Source organism: Canis lupus, chromosome 1 (genome assembly GCF_011100685.1).
Source record: "Canis lupus familiaris isolate Mischka breed German Shepherd chromosome 1, alternate assembly UU_Cfam_GSD_1.0, whole genome shotgun sequence".
Classification (NCBI taxonomy): domain Eukaryota; kingdom Metazoa; phylum Chordata; class Mammalia; order Carnivora; family Canidae; genus Canis; species Canis lupus.
This window is the reverse complement of record NC_049222.1, coordinates 73,016,323-73,034,979: the sequence shown is the minus strand read 5'-3', so window position 1 is coordinate 73,034,979 and position 18,657 is coordinate 73,016,323. Positions and strand designations below refer to the sequence as shown.

At 46.8% G+C, this 18,657-nt stretch overlaps 1 protein-coding gene across 1 annotated transcript in view; it reads left to right on the top strand.

Moving 5' to 3' along the window:
* Positions 1-367: 367 nt before the first annotated feature.
* DAPK1 (death associated protein kinase 1) overlaps positions 368-18,657 on the top strand; it is a 167,820-nt gene continuing 149,530 nt past the window's right edge. The window contains 1 exon segment of the mRNA NM_001197157.1: positions 368-569. Coding sequence (NP_001184086.1) covers positions 508-569 — 62 coding nt within the window. The 5' untranslated portion in view covers positions 368-507.

The window sequence follows — 18,657 nt, the reverse complement described above, 5'->3', positions numbered from 1 at the left end:
CCTGGCGGGGGCTTCCTTCTTCGCGGCGGCCCGGGAGGTGGGGAGCTGGGGGGCGTGTGTGCGCGAGGGGGAGGCGGGGAGGCGGGAGGCGGGAGGCGGGGAGGCGGGGAGGCCGCTCACTTCCGGAGCCGGTTCTGGGCCGCGCCGAGCGCCCTGCCCTCGGGGACGCGGGCCTCGGGGTGCGGCCGTGCCGGGGCCCACGCGCGCGGCCGCGGTGCGGGGCTGGGGCGGCCCCGGCGCGGGCTTGACAAAAGGGTGCGCGGCTCCACCCGGCGGGGAGTGGTCGCCGGGGAGGGGTGGGCTTTGGCGAGCGGCCCCTAGCCGGGGAGGTCTCCTTCCTGCTCGGGTTGTCGTTTTTTTTTTTTTTTTTTTACCATTATTGTTATTGCTGTTATTTTAGAGGTCTCACTGATGCATGCGGGGCCCACGGCGGCGCAGCGGCGGCGGTGATGGTGTGGGAAGCGGAGCTGAAGCGCGCCGGGCTTTGGTGAGGCGGGACGGTCTATCATGACTGTGTTCAGGCAGGAAAACGTGGATGATTACTACGACACCGGCGAGGAGCTCGGCAGGTACGAGGGGTGCCCGCAGCGCGTGCACCTGGGTCGTGGGAACGCGTGATACCGGGGGCGCCGGGCGGTAGACGAGGGCAGTTAGAACCCGGCGGCTCTCCCTCTTCCTTCCGAGAGACGTGCAAATTGTAGAGAAAAGAGTTACTAACCCAGCGCAGCCTGGGGTCCAGAGATAAACCGCCACCTCATCCAAGGGGCTGTGATGGAGAGGCAATTGCAGTGTTGGATGATGTTGCAAAGGGTATTATTGATCAAGACTCCTGGACGGCAACAGATTTCATTGTCTGTAGTAATTCTCGTCAGCTTTGGCTCTTCTAAGGTGAGGCAAAAGCTAAGATGTATTTTCACGGGGGGAACTAGAGCTTCTATGTGATTTAAACACAGTGCAAACTAATCAGTAGGCTCTTAAAATCTTAATACGCTCCTGAATTTTCAGAGTAATAGGAGCAAGTACTGGTAGATCATATATGGCGACTTGCCAGATGTTGGTGTCGGGTTTGGATTTTGAAACTTCCTCCAACCAGGAATTTAATAACCCATTTGGTGTTAGTGGTTGCTTTGGTTTTGTTCACAATGTTAAATTTTTGACAACTGGTTGGGAGTCCTATGTGGCTATCTGGATTCAGAGCTTACTTCCATTGCTGTGGGAGCCATGACTCTGAGGGCAAAGTTGTTCAGTTTCTAGGTGAACAAAGAATGATTATCTTGAGATGTCTCAGGGCTGGCTCAGTTTCCTCTTGACTGGGTGTTTGACAGATTGTGTTGAGCTCTGATCTAAGTAGCACAAAGCCCAGTTTTCACACTTAAATTTAAATTCAACATGAGAATTTGATTGTAGTGGATTTGTATTCAGTGAAGGATCTTGAAACAAAGTATATATTTACTTACACTTGTATCAAAATATGTATTTTTCCATACACACCTGATGTCCTGATCCTAAGCTTTTTCTTTATTACAAGGAAATTCAAAAACACTCATACCCTAAACTACCTAATGAGTGTGGAGCTTAACTAAAATTTTTTTACAAGTTCAAGTAAGAGTCGGGAATAAAAGCAATTTTTAAAAGGTTTTTGTAACGGTATTTCTCTATGTGTTTTGTATCAACTCAGGACATCACTTAGGAGAACCTGCACTTAGGAGGAGCTTATGATACACTGGAGATTTACTGAGTGCATAAGAAGGAAAGCCCTCAAAAATCATATTTCATGGATATGTTTAAGATTAAGGTTTAAGGGTATGTGGTTGAAGTACTTGGTTTAACTAGAATTAAATCACTTTACTCCTTTGATTTTCAGCAAGATGAGTGGTATATGGAGTTTTCCTACTGGGAAAAAAAAAAAGGTGAAAAAATATATTTTAATTTCATTTGTGTAATGTGGCCTGATTATATAAATTCTATAAGAAGGAGCTATTAAAGTTAGGTGAGCTGATTGCTTTCTGGATTAACTATATGACTCTTATTTTCAGTTAGATCTTTTGGTAGAATTCTGTGTTATGAGAAAGACAAAAAATGATGCCTCCCTGAGGCTGGTGGGGGAGTTTGTGATCTTTATTTCGTGGGCGAGATGACAAGCCCTCTGCCTCTGAGCTGGGAGTGGCTTGCTCGTTTGTCAGTACATTTCGCTTTGATTCTTGTTCAGAATCAGTTTCTGTATAACTTTCTCCTTACTATGCAAGATTAATTGACACCTCGTTTATGGACTAATTTGTGTGACCTATGGATTTGAAAGAAGGGTTCTGAAAAAGTGGGAGTTGGGTTTTTTAAAAGAAAGTATATATGCCCATCCATCTGATAGAGCTGCTTTTGCTTTGCCTAAAAATGGGGAAAATGGTTGATTTTAGGGGGAAGTTTTTTTTTCCAAGCCCTGTGATTTTTACATCTGCCTTGGATGTAGCCACTTCCTGAAAACAAGTCCTGACCTAAGATAGATATGAAGGAAGGAGGCTGCTTCGTGTGTCCCAGAAATGGAAATGGGCAGATATTTAGCACAAATGCAAGGCCCTTCCAAGCAGTAACTTATACAGAGACCAGATTTACATTCACCACTCGATCTGGATGTTTCTAGGAGTCATCTAAATAATAGATACTCTTTTAACTTATGTATATGCTGAGACCGGGTTCATAGCCAGAGGAGGGAAGATGGGGCAACTACGTATTATCATTATTATTATTATTATTATTATTATTATTATTATTTTACTTTTAGGAAAACCAAGAGAGTGTGTATGTGTGAATGAGTGTCTGTGTGTGTCTTTGTGTCTATGTGTGTTAGTGTGTGTCTGAACGGACTGCCCAGGACTGCTGTAAAAGCTCTCTGTTCCTGTAAAAACTTTATAAAAGATTCTGATTATTGCAGTAGTGATCCAGCAGAAAGCCCACTGGACAGATAGCCTGGTTCAAACTCCAGCTCTGCCACTTGCTAATCACCTTGAATAAGTCACTCACCCTTTCCGACTGACCCTGAGGATCTTCATTTTTAGTGAGAGGCTTAGAGGTACCTGGCTGGCTCAGGAAACCTCTTGTTCTCAGGGTCATGAGTTCAAGCCCCATGTTGGGTGTAGAGATTACTTAACTAAATGAATAAATAAAAACTTAAGAAAAAGTAAAAAAAAAATAAAGTGAGAGGCTTAAAGCTTATGTCATGGCTGTTGTGAAAATCACATATCTAACCCATGTAAAAGTATTTTAATCAGCAGTGAAGAGTTAAACCAATGCAGATATTATCTGCAGGACTGGCCGAGATGTGTGGGTGTTGCAGGCAGGCTAATTACTTGGCCTGCAAGTCAATTTTTGTTCAGGTGTCTGTTTACCAGTTTTGGGAGCAGAGGCCTCCTGGGTAAAGCGTCATGCATGGGGGAGACACATTGGTGTTGTCCTTGGCCTCCCCACTCTGAGTCTGAATAGAGCCACTTGGAAGAAACAAGTTCCTGGAGTGAACAGGCCCCCCATCCTTAGGAGACTGTGTGGTGGTGACCTTCTGTGTTGCCTCCGGGAGGCCCTTCGGGGTGTTACTCTCTGTCTCAGGAGGTGGAACAAAGCAGTGCTTCCGTCTCATGGAATGGGATCTGGGAGGAGTTCTTATGAATGCAGATTTCTCCGCCTGCATTATAGCTGGGTGTTGTTAATGCCCTGGGTGTCTGAGCTGCTCTGGACAGCTGGCACTTGGGAGGCTGCAGGCTGGCTTGTCCCACCATTGGGCTCCCATTACATGGTTGGCGGTAGTGCAGCCTAATCTGTGAGCTTCTAGACATGTCTCTGAGCACCATGTTCCTGGATACCTGGCCATCATTCCTCTCCCGCTGGCTGGCCTGACATGATCTTCACACCCAGGTCCTGCCTCCTGAAGAAATCCCTCCACGGTGATGTCTACCCTAGACTTGCTGTCTTAAAGCACTGTCCTGTGTGGGCACGTGAGTCCAGACTGCATCGTGCCATGCTGTGTCCTTGCTCTGTGTTGGCATCATTCTCGTGTTGCTTCTTGCAGCCAGCTTGGAGTTCCTCTGGTGAGCTCTGTGGTCTTTTCTCTCTGGGCATGCAAGGTGCTGTGTAACACCAGGTGAAAGTTTGGTCATTGCCTGGACTAGTGAGTGCAGGTTGGCAGGTGCAATATTGGGACCAGAACGGAGACTTAAGACATAAATGATGACATGGATGCTGATGCTGATAGGGAGGCAATGCACGGTGAGACAGACTCAGTACACTCATTTGGAAAGTGGGGAGACACCTACCTTTATAGGGCATTATGGGAATGAGAGACTGTGACTGTAAACACCTGACACATTGTCGCTGCCTGAGGTATTGTTTTAATAACCTATTGTCCCCATCCCAATGTTTACCATATGGTAGAGTCATTGCTTATTTGATTATGTGCTTTCCTCACAGGTTGTCACAGGGTTGCGATCTTGGACTTGCTCATCAGTTTGTATCTCTAAAGCCTAATTAGATCCATGTCAGTAGGGCCTCAAGAAATGCTCGCTGATCGTATGAATAGATGGATATACGTAAACACCACACACACACACGTGTGCATGCACACACGCACACATGCATGTACATACAGGTGGCCCTCAATCTGTGATGACCCCAGTGGAAGTTAACATAGGATATTACAGACTGCAGCTCATAAAAATAAAAGCTGTTTTTCCTTTTGTGTTCTTGGCGACAGAACAGTAATACACACAGCAGCGAAAATTTCCAAGCAGAAGATCCGCTTTGAGCAAAACAAAGTGGAACATAGATAGTTTACGTCAGTTGTAGTAAGGCTCTGTCCTAACCCCCAGGAGTCAGAGTACATCTTTCATTTAGTTTACTGTGGACCACAGGGTGGGTCCTAAGAATTATGGTAGTCCTGCATGGATGGAAGCAGGAAAGACTTGGTGTGTTTTCTCTTTGGAAGTGGGAATCAGAGGCCCACTTGGTTGACCAGTGAGATCATCCTCTAGGACTTAGCCAAATGTGGTTTTTTTTTGTTTTGTTTTTTGTTTTGCATCTCTGCTTCCACATACCCTCAGATGTTTCCTCTGATAGGAGACGCTGCAAAGTTTTAAGAGAGATAAAGTTCATATGTATTTATTAAAGGTAATGTTCAGTGATTTTTTTTTCTAAAGTATAGTTGACACAAGACACAATGTTACATTAATTTCGAGTGAACAACAGATTGAGAACCCTGTGTTATAGCTGCTCCCTCACTCGCTCTACAACACTATGATAACATTGCCAACTGTATTTTGTGTTCAGTGATTTTGAATTCTGTGCATTTTAGGAAGGTTTCATAATGGTCTTCCAGGTATGAAGGGAGGGCACAGTGATGGTGGTGAGTGGCAGTTTGGCTGGATGCTTCCTTGCCAACACTGAGAAGGCATCTCTGGACCACCTTGGCAGGCCTGCTTTCAGTTCGGTGGGGCCAGAAACATAGGAGGTTGAGGTTTTATTGATGGGGGGCCAAGAAGCATTGAAGCTTCCCTCTTCCCTCTATATCCTACTGCCCTAAGCCTGTACTTTACCCAGCCACTTGGGAACCCAGGCCCCATGACATTGGCTGCCCCTGCAAAGCCATGGAAAACACACTGTAGGCTTACAGAGATGGCTGCTCAAATTAATTTCAGTCATTACCTATGAGGGTTATATCAGGAGAGATGACAGTGTCAACATGTCCTCTTACCTCCTAACAAAGTTGTGGCCTTTTAAAGGCAAAGACCATTTCCTCCTTGGTGGAGCAGGGCATCTGGGTGGAGAGACACGAATGTGGATACCCCTGGAGGTGTATGGTGGGGGGGAGGCCTGAGCCCTGTGAACTACAAGGTCAGTTACATGGTCTGACCTCTTCAAAGACCCTCTGTCTCCTGCAGGGAAATGTGTTGTGAACTTTCACCCTCAATTCTAGCCAGCTGCTCTGTGTACCTAGGTTAACCAGGCGTTTTGTATAAATGCAATAAAACATGAATTTAGTAGAAACTTATTCCTGATCATGAGGCAAAGAAGCTGCTTATTGGTGGAGAGGTGCTTGCCTTGGTGAAGGGCAGCCAAAGGCCCCTCGGCACCCAGACCTGGAAGAAGCTGGAGGGATCAGTGGGTCCTTCCTTCTCATTTCATCTAGTCGGTGCTTAGACAGGTCAGGTGTCTCAAGCAGCTAGTAGTAAGTAGCAGGAGGTGGACCCCAAACCTTGGCCAGGCCTGCTTCGAATGTTCTTTACAATAGTTAGGATTTGGCAATTTTTCTTTTTCAGAAACTAGAGGACGCTGATATTTAAGGGAGGTGATTTGGCAGCCAGCTAATGCCAGTCCATTTTAAGATCTGCCCCGGAGGGGTGGTGAGGAACAGCTAGGGGTCCCTTCACTGAAGCTTTTATTCTGCCTGAAGCCAGAGGCTTACTGAGCTCCGGAGTCTCCTGGGCATATTCCTGCATGCAGAAACTTCTTTCCTTTTCCCAGTGGCTCGTGCCCCATGGTTGTGAATGATGTTAGTGTGTGGCACAGTTTGACCCAACTACCAAAGTTAATAGTTCAGCTTTTTAGAAAGTTCACAGGACACTCTTATTATTATTTAACCTTTGAGTAATGTAGTGTATACGAGTCATGGCTCTGCCCGGTGGGCCATCCCCTCAATAATACGCGGTTTCTTATTTCATTAAGTGGCACTGGTCTGTCTGCTTTAGAGTGGCTGTGTCATTGAGGCTTTATGTGGAAGGTAATACTTAATTGTTTACCTTCAGTTTATTGAGGTAAATTATCACAACCAGAAAGCATCATCTCTCAGCCTTGAAAGAGATGATATGACAGTATAATTAATTATAGTAACTTCAATTTATCACTTTGTTAACATTCTAAATGAATTCCTTTAAATGTGCAATTAGGAGAGAGGAGGAAAAAGAATTGCCATTCGGTTTTTCTATAATATCTAACTAAATGAGACGAGAACACTTGGGTCTGACTAGTAAGTCTTTCTTAGGTGAACCAAAAAGTGCTGTAGCCGTCTCTAGGTTTACCTTTTACAACGAAAACATCTAAAACCTAACATGGTTTGTGTCTTGTTTTCAATCCCGGTCCAAAACCAAACCAAACCAAACCAAACCAAACCAGTCACGTGCTAGTAACGAGTCTCTGGCAGTAGGTTGACCAGTGTGATCCTTGGTGACTCTGGTTGATCACTTCTCTTTTAGGTGATGTTATAAGCTAGTGTGGCTTTCCGGATCACACTGTGGTCACTTAAACATAATACTGCCTCTGCCTGAGAAGTGACCATGGATCTTACCTCTCTGTCCTCCGACATTTTGAGTGTGAGCTTGAGGGATTTTATTCAGTAACCTAATGTATATTCAGAGGTGTCAGGAGAGGAGGTGGGGTGGATATGGTTGATTTTTTTTTTTCTGTTTATAAACATGTTCAACTTTGGATGAGGACATAATGTGTGAGCAAGTGAATGCCAGGAGCTGCTCATCTCTGGTGTTTGAAAAGTTTATATTGATGGTGCTTATGTTCGTAAGCCTGGTGGTTTTTGGCTGGGAAATTTGGTGGTGAATGTGGCCTCTCTTTTGGGATACACTTTCTGTCAAAGCTACCTAATTATTCTTATTTAGATCTAATGGGATGAACGAGGCTGGTTTATCTCAACTACAGTGAATATTGTGAGGTGTTCGCCAGCAAGGAATGAGCTAATTTCCATTCTTTCCCGTTGCTCACTAGTTCTTTCTGCAGCTTGCCATTTCCTGCCTTTGAAGCCATGCACACTTGACCTTTGTAACTGAAAAAGGGGTTTTGAGACCTTACTTCAATCTTCCATGCTCCCTTTTGAGGCCCTCGAGGATAGAGTTTTCCAGTTGAAAAATAAATGTAGGGAAAATCATCACTGCCCCTTTTTTCGATCTATCATGGAAAGGATTGGCTTTTCCTCTGAGCTGCACGTCTGTCTGTGGCCAGGCTGTGTGTGCAGAAGGTAAGGTGACTTAGGTGAGGTGAGGAACAGCAGCAGAAGGATCTGTGGGGACAGAGACAGAGTGGTTGGGGGTGGGAGAGACCAGTAGTTGGAGCCGGCAAGTCCTCAGCTTCCCGCCCTCCTTTGAGAGGTTGCTTTGCCTCCTCTGTGCAGAGCTCCGTGTTTCTTTCTCTCTTTTGCCATCTGTGGTTACTGGGTAAGCAGTGTGTGTGTCTCTGGGAAAGTGATGGAAAAGGCCACAACCCTGCGAGTGTAGTTTTTAATAGACTGAGAGTTACAAGCTGCTTCACTTTACCACCACCACCAACCACCACCAACAGGCTCAGCTAGGTAGTGCAGGTACACGGGCCCTGTTGAGAATAGACTTCTACCAGCTGACTGCCAATGTCGGAGATGCTGAATCGCACAGGTTACACAGAGGAGCTGTCTGTAGAAATTTGGTAAGCAAGACCCAAAACAAAAACGCTGAGAAGTCACTTGCTGCCCTACAGATACCACTTTATTGGTGCGTAACTCAGTATAATTGAAAGCAGAGCCTGCTCGGGGTTTCTGCCAGCCACCTGGGATGTGCATGTGCAACATCGTCTCTCTAAATATTGTCTTTGCCACTCAGAGTGTCTGGGATCACCATGCGAACTGCTATGGTGGAGCCAGGAACGTCTACTGAGTTTGTCCTCTGGGGTTGCGTCTGGATGGTCACGAGGGTGCGCCCTGCACCCTGCAGGGTGTGAGGCCCCGCTCCTGCCCGCCCACTGCACCCGAGGCCATGCTCACTTGAGGCACTTCTCTCCTTTTTGCTCACCTGTCATCCCCTCTGGCTGGTAGCCTATAAAGTGACTGCTTGGGATCCTCTTCTTGGCGTTTCTTTGCCTGTAATTCAAATGAGCTTCGGGATAGCTGGGAGATGCACACCGCTTTCCCACGTAGCAGCGATGAGGCCTGGCTCTGAGCACCATCATGTATTTTCCCTCACGTAGAGCTTCCGGCAGCTGATTCAGGGGCTTGGGAGAGGAAGTGATTTAGTACAAGTGGAATATTTTTTCCAGGATGAAGTTTTATCAGGCCTCTCTCCCCGCCCCTCCTTTGGCGCAGAGGCAGCAGGGCTTGGCAGATAGAGTGGTGCACGGGCAAGCAAGCCCCGGGGTGGTGTGCGTGGAAGCACGACGTGCCCTGGTTTCACTAGATGTGATTCAGGTGTGGAATGAGTATGTCCTGTTTTCTGGATATTGCTAATGAGTGGGGACCACCCTCTTAGGTCTCATCTTCAGAAGCAATGTTCTCTCTTTGATGAAGACAGTTTTTAAAAATTATCTATATTAGAGAGAAGTCATAACCTGGAGAAAATAGGAAGTGATCGAAAATGGGTAAATAGGAAGTGACCCGGCCCTTCTCATTCCACGCCTTCTGTGGAGCAGGTCCCTGGCTATTCCACCAGTAAGGCTGCCTCTCTTAGTTTTTGTGTTCCTTAACAATTTGGAATGAAGAAGTGGCCACTTTGTGTACTTTTGCAGTTGGCTTATGCACATGATTCGTGGGTCTCCCTATAGACTATGCCTTTCCTGAGAGTAGAGAACACAGCTTCATGTGTCTCTTCCATTGGGTGGGATTAAGCTTAACACACAGTAGGCCTTGTTTATTTCCCTTGGGAAGGTACATGTGCAGAAATTAGATTATGGTTCAGAGCTTTGGACCCAGAGCCCTGATTCTACAATACACTAGCTATTACTTTGAGAAACTCACTTAATTTTTGTGAGACTCACTTTTTTTCACCCGTTAGTTAAATGGGGATATGATCATACCTATCCCACATGTTGGTTATGAGGTTGTATAGAATGTGTGTGAAGTACTTGGTCCAGTACCAGGCACACAGTAAACTCTTGAGAAATGGTGGCTGGTTAAGATGGAGAGAGTGAGAGGGAAAACGAGGCAGGGAGGGGGTGGGGACTGTCTAACACGCTTCTTAATTTATGTGACAGAACCCTACCTTGCCTGCACTCATTCCTCCTCTCCCTGCTCAGGTTCCGGCTTGGACATCTAGGACATTCCATCCTTCCATCCTTACCCCTTCTCTTCTCCTTTCTTCTCTACCTTTGGCTGGGCTCATTCTGCTGAGTTCGACTTTGTTCATCTGCTCCGTCCTTGTAGGTGTGCGTGCCTCCCCCTGGGTCCATGGGCTGGACTCCCTCAGTGAGTCTGCCTCATGGTGTGGTAGATGGTCTTCGAGGTCCTGAGAAACAAGTTAGGAATTTAGCTGTGTATTCAAAAGTAGGTTGGGACGCCTGGGTGGCTCAGTGGTTGAGCGCCCGCCTTCGGCCCAGGGTGTAATCCTGGAGTCCCAGGATCGAGTCCCACATCGGGCTCTCTGCATGGAGCCTGTTTCTCCTTCTGCCTATGTCTCTGCCTCTCGCACTTTCTCTTTCTCCGTGTGTGTGTGTGTGTGTGTGTGTGTGTGTGTGTGTGTGTGATGAATAAACAAAATCTTAAAAACAAAACAAAAGTAGGCTGCTGGGGATAAGATGCCATCTTGAAAGTCCATCCAGGGGCACCTGGGTGGCTCAGTCAGTTAAGCATCTGCCTTGGCTCAGGTCATGATCCCAGGGTCCTGCCATCAAGCCCTGTGTTGGGCTTCTTGCTCAGCGGGGAGTCTGCCTCTCCCTACCACTGTACTTCTCGCCTCCCCCTGCTGGTGCTATCCCTCTCTCTCTCTTGAATAAATAAATAAAATCTTGAAAGAAAGAAAAGAAAGAAAGAAACAAAGAAAGAAAGAAAAAGAAAAGAAAGAAAAGAAAGAAAAAAGTCTACCTAGATGCCAAGGAAAGAGGGAGGGGGAAGCTTTTGTTAAGGAGGGCCTATTAAGATGGGAAGAGATGTGCCCAGGGCAGCCAGGGCTACTGCACAACAACCAGGCATCCCCTGCTCAGGGCTGCTCCGAGGACCAGCCCTCCTGGCTTCATTGGGCTCCCCGGACACGTCAGCATGCAGATTCAGCTTTCGTGTGGGTTTCCTTTAGTTCCTGAAAAGCCGATTTCATTTTTCTAGCTGCTTTTTAAGTTACAAATTGTCTTAAGCATCCAGACAAGACCCTGGGAATTTGATCAGAGACACAGACCACTGATTTTTGCCTCAGATCTTTATGGGAAAAGTGGTCTGAAATGAGCCTGCAAGCCCCTGAGCTCCTGACCAAGATGAGCTCGCTGCAGAGCACAAGACCTCTGGCGGGTCCGAGCCTCCATTCAGCTCTGACACGTACTGATTTAAGATGTGAAAATGAGTGTTTGGTCAAGCCCACATGGCCTGTGCCAAGAAAAGCCTATTAGGTTGGTGGCTGAAAGACTGAATTGTTAGGACTTACTTAATGGCCAGGAGGCCCTGCCAGCTGCTGTGAGTGAGGGCCCACTTACATGTTTGAGTGCCCATCCTTGTTCCCCTGGGCCGGGGTCTCGTTGATGCAGAGAACATGGCTGCGACATGAGAGGTCTCTTTAGAAGGACACTTCCTAATTCTTCAGGCCCACTGATGGATAGCTTGAGTTCATAGAAGTGACATTAGATGCTCACAGATTTGAAAAGGAAAATGATTGGAAGCTAGAAGGTGAGTTCAGGTGAAATATCTCCTCCTCCGCAAGGAGTGGCACAGCTAACTGTAAACAGGCACCGTACGCAGACCGGTAAACACTACTTTCATGGGAGCCATACTATCTGGTTGTCACTTATTCCTTCGTCCAGGCTGGTTGGACATGTAATGACCCAGCACCAGATGAGGTGTTTGGCAGGACTCTTTTATCTCAACACTTTTCTTTTTTCTTTTTCTTTTTCTTTTTCTTTTTCTTTTTCTTTTTCTTTTTCTTTCTTTTTCTTTTTCTTTCTTTTTTTTTTAAAGATGTTATTTATTTATTCATGACAGAGAGAGAGAGAGAGAGGCAGAGACACAGGCAGAAGGAGAGGGAGAGAAGCAGGCTCCATGCAGGGAGCCCAACGCAGGACCCGATCCTGGATCTCCAGGATCACACCCCAAGCCAAAGGCGGCGCCAAACCGCTGAGCCACCGGGGCTGCACTCAAACACATTTCTTTTCTTTTCTTTTTTTTTTTTTCTCAAACACATTTCTAACCACGTGTGGTAGACAGACTTTATACAGCCAATGATAATTGAAAACTCAAGAAGGGAGAGAAACCAAGGATGGAAACCTGTTTCTGGAGTTTGGGCAGGGAGAAGTCGCTCTGACCTAGAGGGGTCATTGATTTTTTTTCATTCATTTATTCAGATTCTTGTGGGGACATAAAAATGTAAGCAGGTGGGTGCCTGAGTGGATATGTGTGTGTGTCTCTATCCATATGTTCCCCTGGAAGAAAGTGGAAATCGGGAGTGAAGCAGGAGACGAGGAAACAGATTTACTGGGTACTCATCTAGACCAGGGGCTGGATGTAGATGTTGTTCTCCACATTTTACAGATCAGAAAACTGAGGTTCATAAAGACATCGGTGTTGGCTGGTGTATATGGAATGGCAGAGGCGACCGTTGGATACCCAGACTGCTAACCCGCGTCTGGAAATTGGGCTGTGGGGTGTGCAGCTCACTTTGTGTCCTGTTCCTTGGTCACTGTCTCGGAAGGGATGCTTAAAGAACTTGACAACATCCAGTGTAGCGCCAGCTCCTTTGATGTGTTCAGTGCAGGTTTCCTTTGTTCCTTCTACACCTGGCATGTCTCAGCTTCGGCAGTAATGACAGTTTGGTGGGGTGCTTTGTGGGGGGGTGCCGTCTGGTACGTGGTGGGATGTTTAGCAGCATCCCTCACCTCTGCCCACTGGATGCCAGCAGCACTCTCCATCCCCCAACCTGTGACAACCAGAAATGTCTGCAGACATTGTTAGATGTCTGCTGAGGGCCGCCCCCCTCCCCACCGCCCATTGAGAATGACTGGGCTCCCGCATCAAATCAAGACAGGGAAGTGCTGAGTAACAGGCCTGAGGGCTGGAACTGGTGGTTGGCAAACAGGATCCTGCACCCAGTGGGCAAAGAAGACATCCTTGAAGGAAGCTCTTGAAATTGGTGTTCTGAGCTGGGGAATGAATAGAGCGGGTGGCCAGGTGGCTTGATCAGGGGGTCTGGGGCAGGTGCTGTCTGACGTCCTGTTCTAGAAGTGGATGGGTCTGCTGTGTCCCAGAGGCCTGGGGTGGGACTCACAGTGAGTGAGACCTAGAGAGGCTCCCAGTCAGACTTCCAGATGTCTCTCCCCTGGGCGTGGGAGGTACCATGGCTAAGATCTTGGTTTCTGCTGTGCCCCACCCTGCTGACCAGGCTACTGTGAGTCATAGCTAGGCTCCTGTTGCTGCCTGACCCTGGTCCACCCTACTCTCTCCCAAGGGTGGCATTCTGCTCCTGTCTTGATGACTCTGTTTTTAACCTGCGTAATAGGTAGTTACTTTTTTTTTTTAATATACTGATTGCTAATTTTAAGTAAAAGCTAGAGACCTCCTACCTTTTATTCTCTTTTCATTTTTTTAGCTCCTAGTTTCTGCCTCTCTAGCAGAGTGGATGGTATGGCACGCTGTGTGACTGTGTGGCTGTGGGGAGCCCATATGGCTTAGTGAGGCCTCACCGATCCCTTCCTTCTGGCAGGGCTTTAAGGGTAGAAGGTGAGGTCTGGAAGACCCAGGCAGGAGGTGTGAAGAGTGCTGTGCATTGTCCCCCAGCAACCTGGGGACAGGGTACTTGTATAGAAGTCACCTGGGGAAGCTTGCCAGAGACGGAGTGTGTGAGAGGAACCAGGTTTGGGCAGTGTTGTGTAAAAGGGAGATGTGTCAGCCCAGGGTGCTGGCAGGAAGCAGGTTCACTAACAAGGGTTCAGGCGAAGGTTTTGGGATGGCCAGGTACTCACTGATACAGCTGAGGCTGAGCTGGAGCCCCCAGGGAGAGCTGCCTGCACCTGCCATGTCAGGGAAGAAACAGCCCGATGTCTCTCTCCTTCCCTCCACCCTCCTGCCAGGGCCTCCGGTTAACCACCTGCGGGGAGACACAGTGGTGCAGTATATGGGGGGCAGCCTCCTGCTTGGGCAGAGAAGAATGAAGAATGCCCTGGGGGTGCAGGGTGGAGATGGATGGATGGACTGGGTGGAGGATAATCACGAGAGGGACATCGATTGGTGGCAGAAGTGGGTGTGCAGGTTGCTGTTTCCTCTGTTGTGCAGGTGGTTGGAACATGTGGGACCTTCCTCTCCCCTCTGGGTGTAGGTTTATAGTCCCTCTCCCCCAGGGGGTCACCCTGAGCACCCCGCTTCAAAGTGATGCCCTCCTCTCACAAACTTCTGGGGCAGATCCTCTGTGGCACAGCCATACGACATTCAGACTCCCTGTCTTTGTGTTGCTGGTTATCTGCACGCACGGGGTATATGTGTGTGTGTGTGTGTGTGTGTGTGTGTGTTCCCTGGACTGTAAGCCCTTCAAGATGTCATCGTTCTTTTGTTCCCAGCATCTTGCAAGAAGGTATTCCTGGAATATCTGTTGTTGGACGATCAGTTCCTGAAATGGTCACACAGACTCCTGAGTTATGAAGGTGGACAAATAATCACTAACAAGTTCCTCAGGTGCTTGGGGTAACACTGAGCAGTGCCAGCCCTGTAAGGGTCCCCATATCACACCACCACCTGCAGGGGAGGACGTGGACAGAACGGCTGTGTGTAGTGATGTTGTCCCCAAACTCTGCTGGTACTTTTGAACATGTCAGGTATTCTCAGTGTTGTGTATGTTTCAAGTGTGGGGGTGAGAGTGAAGTGTGGTTGATCCCATTCTAGTCACAGCAAGGGGGCTAGATCGTGCAGGCAGTGGGTGCCAGGTCCCGATCGGTCCCGGGTCACAGCCATGCGGAGCCGGGACTAGCCTGTATGGCACAGCTGCTTGCGCTGGAGTGATTGCACTGTGAGGGTGGACTGCTGAGGGACTTGGTGTGCAACCTCCTCGCCGTCTGCAGTTGCCCTGCTGTCAGTTCTGTCACATTTGTTCTCTTTTTAAAATAATGCTTGAAAATTGGGGCTTCGAAGAGGAAAAAGGAAGTCTTAACAGAGAATCAGCTTCTTCCTCAGTAGATTTTAATTGATTCTAGTATGTGTAGAAAGGTGTAGCATGTGTTCTGGGATAGGGTTTAATTATGGTTTAAAATTAGTTCTCCAGGAAGTGCTTGCAATCACACTCAGAGAGGAGAAACGGCAGGTCTGGTGGGATTGTGTAAAGGCTTGATGGGGAGACAGGCATTGGTCGCATGAGTCTCCTCCCTGCTTGGGGCCAGTAGCGGGCTGGCTGGGCAGGGCCTGTGAAAGCACCCGAGGGTGACCCCTCAGCCACCCTTGGGCACACAGGGGCAGGGGCAGCTGGAGACAGTGTCTAGCCCTTGTTCCTGGGATTGCACTTCCTTGGCAGCAGTAAACATGACAGGCAAGAAGACAGGTGCCCGAAAGCCAAGGGGAAGGTTGTCATGAGCAGGTATTTTCAAGTCAGCCACTGTGGAGTGGGAAGAGTCAGGGTAGTGGTAACAACTGGATTTCAACTTTATTGCTCCTCATCAACCCTTGAAGGTAGGTAGGAAGTGTTTAGCTCTTAGAAATTGGGAGACAGCTCAAGGCAGTAGAGTTCAGGTCAGCAGTGGTTGAAACGTGAGCTTGTGTGTACGTGCATACATACATGTGCATATAATATATGCATACATGGATGTGTCTACACGTGCACACATGTATTATAAACTTGATGGATATGAAGGATGTCTAACACACAATTTTACAAATAGTAAAATATGCATCCTGTATTGGAAATTCCATATAGCCGAGTTGAGTCTCACAGAACGCTCTCCTTGATGTTTGCCTCTGCTGACCTGTGGTCGACAGTGTTGTGACACATGAAGTTGCAAACCTGTCTGCTAATTCTTTTCCCAATAAATTTTTCACCATCAAATCTGACATGTGATCTCCTGGTGGACTCTCTCTCATCCTTGTACAAATTATATTCATTGAACTCAGCTGTTTTTCACCTTCACCCCCAGTTGCAGTCGTGCTATCTCGTTAGCTTTCAGCGTCATCGCGAGGATCAAGACGTTGTCTGACGCTCCGTGATTTAACGGTGTCTGTGGTTAACATGCAGCTGTCCAGACCCCTGCAAAGTGAACAGGGAGCTCTCCTGAGCTGGCAAAGGCGGGCTGGAGCACTTTCCCTAGTCCATTGTTAAAATCTAGAAAGGAGGTGCTTGTCTCTTTTACTCCGTTCCCAGGATGATGCTGAATGTCTGGTTAGATATTCAGAAAGTACTGGTAGCAAGAGAGAGTGAGGTTTCCAAACTGGAGCTGGGAGCCAGTTCGTGAGAACTGGCTGTACCCCGTTATTTTTGGCAGGCAAGAGGAAACTCAGGAAAGAAGGGACTCCAGAACCAGAGGCGGTGTCCGCTTTCAGGACCGCTGGCAGAGCCCTGCCCTCTGGTGGGATGTCAGCCCTCGAACAGTGTGAGACCAACAGGAAGGGAGAAGGCAGCCTCTCCTTTTGTGTCTCTCTTCCAGCTTCATGTAAGCTGACATTTGTCTTCTTCTAGGAAAGGGAAGGCCTTCTCGTCTGGCAGGGTGGTGACTTCTGGTAGTCATCAGTAGCCAGTGGGGATGACGAGTCATGGGGAACAGGAGAGTTATAGCCCTGTCTTCTGGAGCAGGTGGTGCCTTCACATGGCACAGAAGTCAAAGAGTCTGGGCAGGAAGACATAGCCCCTGTCTCTCTGTCTTCCAGGCACCAGCAACTCAGCTTCTTGGGATCCATCCAGACAGTCTCTGCACATTTAAGTCAATAAACGTATAAATATTTTCATGTTTTTTACTGAAATGGTATCATGCTGTTCATTTTGTTCTGCACTGTTTTTTCCTTTTTTTTTTTTAACCTCACAACATCTCGAAATCATTCTGTTCCTATACAAAAAGAAATGCCTCTTTCCGTTCTCTGGGTTTACCATAATTTGTTTAACTCTTGCCCAATCTATGAACTTTTAGGGATCTTTCCTAATGCTTGTATTACAAATAATTCTGCAACGAATACCTTTGTGTAAAATGTTATAGTTATTTATAGGATAATTTCCAGGAAGTGGAATTGCTGGATCAAAGGTGATCAGCCCTTGTCATTCTGGTAGATATTGCCAGGTTGTTCTTTTTAACTACCCAGCCGCCCATAATCGAAAGCCAATCTCTCTAGTGTCTTCCATAACTGTTGGGTTCTTGCCACTTTGTTGAGTATGGTTTCATTAATTTTTAAATATGAATGAGTGTAAGCTGCTTTTCATGAGTTTAAGAATTGTTTTTGTTTGCTGTGAACTTTCAGTACATACTGTTTGCTCACTTTTCTTTTCCTTTTTTAAAGGATTTTATTTATTTGACAGGAAGAGAGAGAACGCAAAAGAGAGAGCACAAGTAGGGGGAATGGCAGGCAGAGGGAGAAGAAGCAGGTTCTCTCCTGAGTAGGGAGCCCAACATGGCTAGATCCCAGGACTCTGGGATCACAACCTGAGCCAAAGGCAGTTGCCCTACTGAGCTACCCAGGCGCCCCTATTTGCTCTTTTTTTTTAATTTGCTCATTTTTAAATAGCTTTGTAGACCTCTATTAATTTATAGGGACTCTTTATGTATGAAAAATAGCTTTCAGGGGTGCTTCAGTGATTCAGTCAGTTAAGTGTCGGACTCTTGATTTTGGCCCAGGTCATGACCTCAGGGTCATGAAATCGAGCTTTGGGTTGGGCTCTGCACTGGCTGTGGAGTCTGCTTAAGATTCTTTCTCCCTTTGTGCCTCCCCTCAGAAAAATAACTTTCTGTCTATGATGTGATTTGTACATATTTTTTCTAGACTATTATTTGTCTTTTGACTTTGTCTCTAGTGTTTTTCCTCCCATGGATACATGTTTGTATTGTGGTACAATTCCATAAAGTAACACTTTCCATTTTAACCATTTTTAGATGTGCAGGTCATTAAGTGCATTCACATTGATTGTGCACCATCCTACTGTCCAGCTCCAGAACTTTTTTTATCATCTCAAATGGATGTTTTTTCAACATGTCAAATTTTATCAAACTGTTTTTTTCATCTTTTGTGGTTTTTGTGTCATGGTTAAAAAGTCCTTTTCCACTTTGAGTTTTTTTTTCCACTTTGAGTTTATTAATAAATAATCTTTCTTGTTTTCTGTAGTACTTTTGTGGTGTTTTACTTAAATTTAAAGGCATGATCCATCAGGAATTCATTTGGATATAAAGTATGAGGTATGGTTGCAGATATATTTTTTCCAGATAGTGAACACTTTGATTGCCATTTGGTCATCAAACATGGTTTAAGGACAAGCTGGATTCAACTTGGCGGGGGGAGCAGGGGTGTCTGGCACCTCAGTAGCTATGGGGAAACAGTAAAGAAGCCATTTCCAACAGTCCATGTAAACTGGGGGGGGGGGGCTTCTGAAATGAGCCTGACCTAGATTGAGGAAATCTCATTCTAGGAAAACATGAGCTCCTGGGTATTTATGTTTGCTAACTTCAAATAGAATAACAGACATGCTCATCAGTACTTTGTCTGAACTTGCTGAAAGACGGTCTATTTGTACTGCTGCTGACACAGTCGGATAGGATCTGTACAGCACACAGGATAGAACTTCCTGT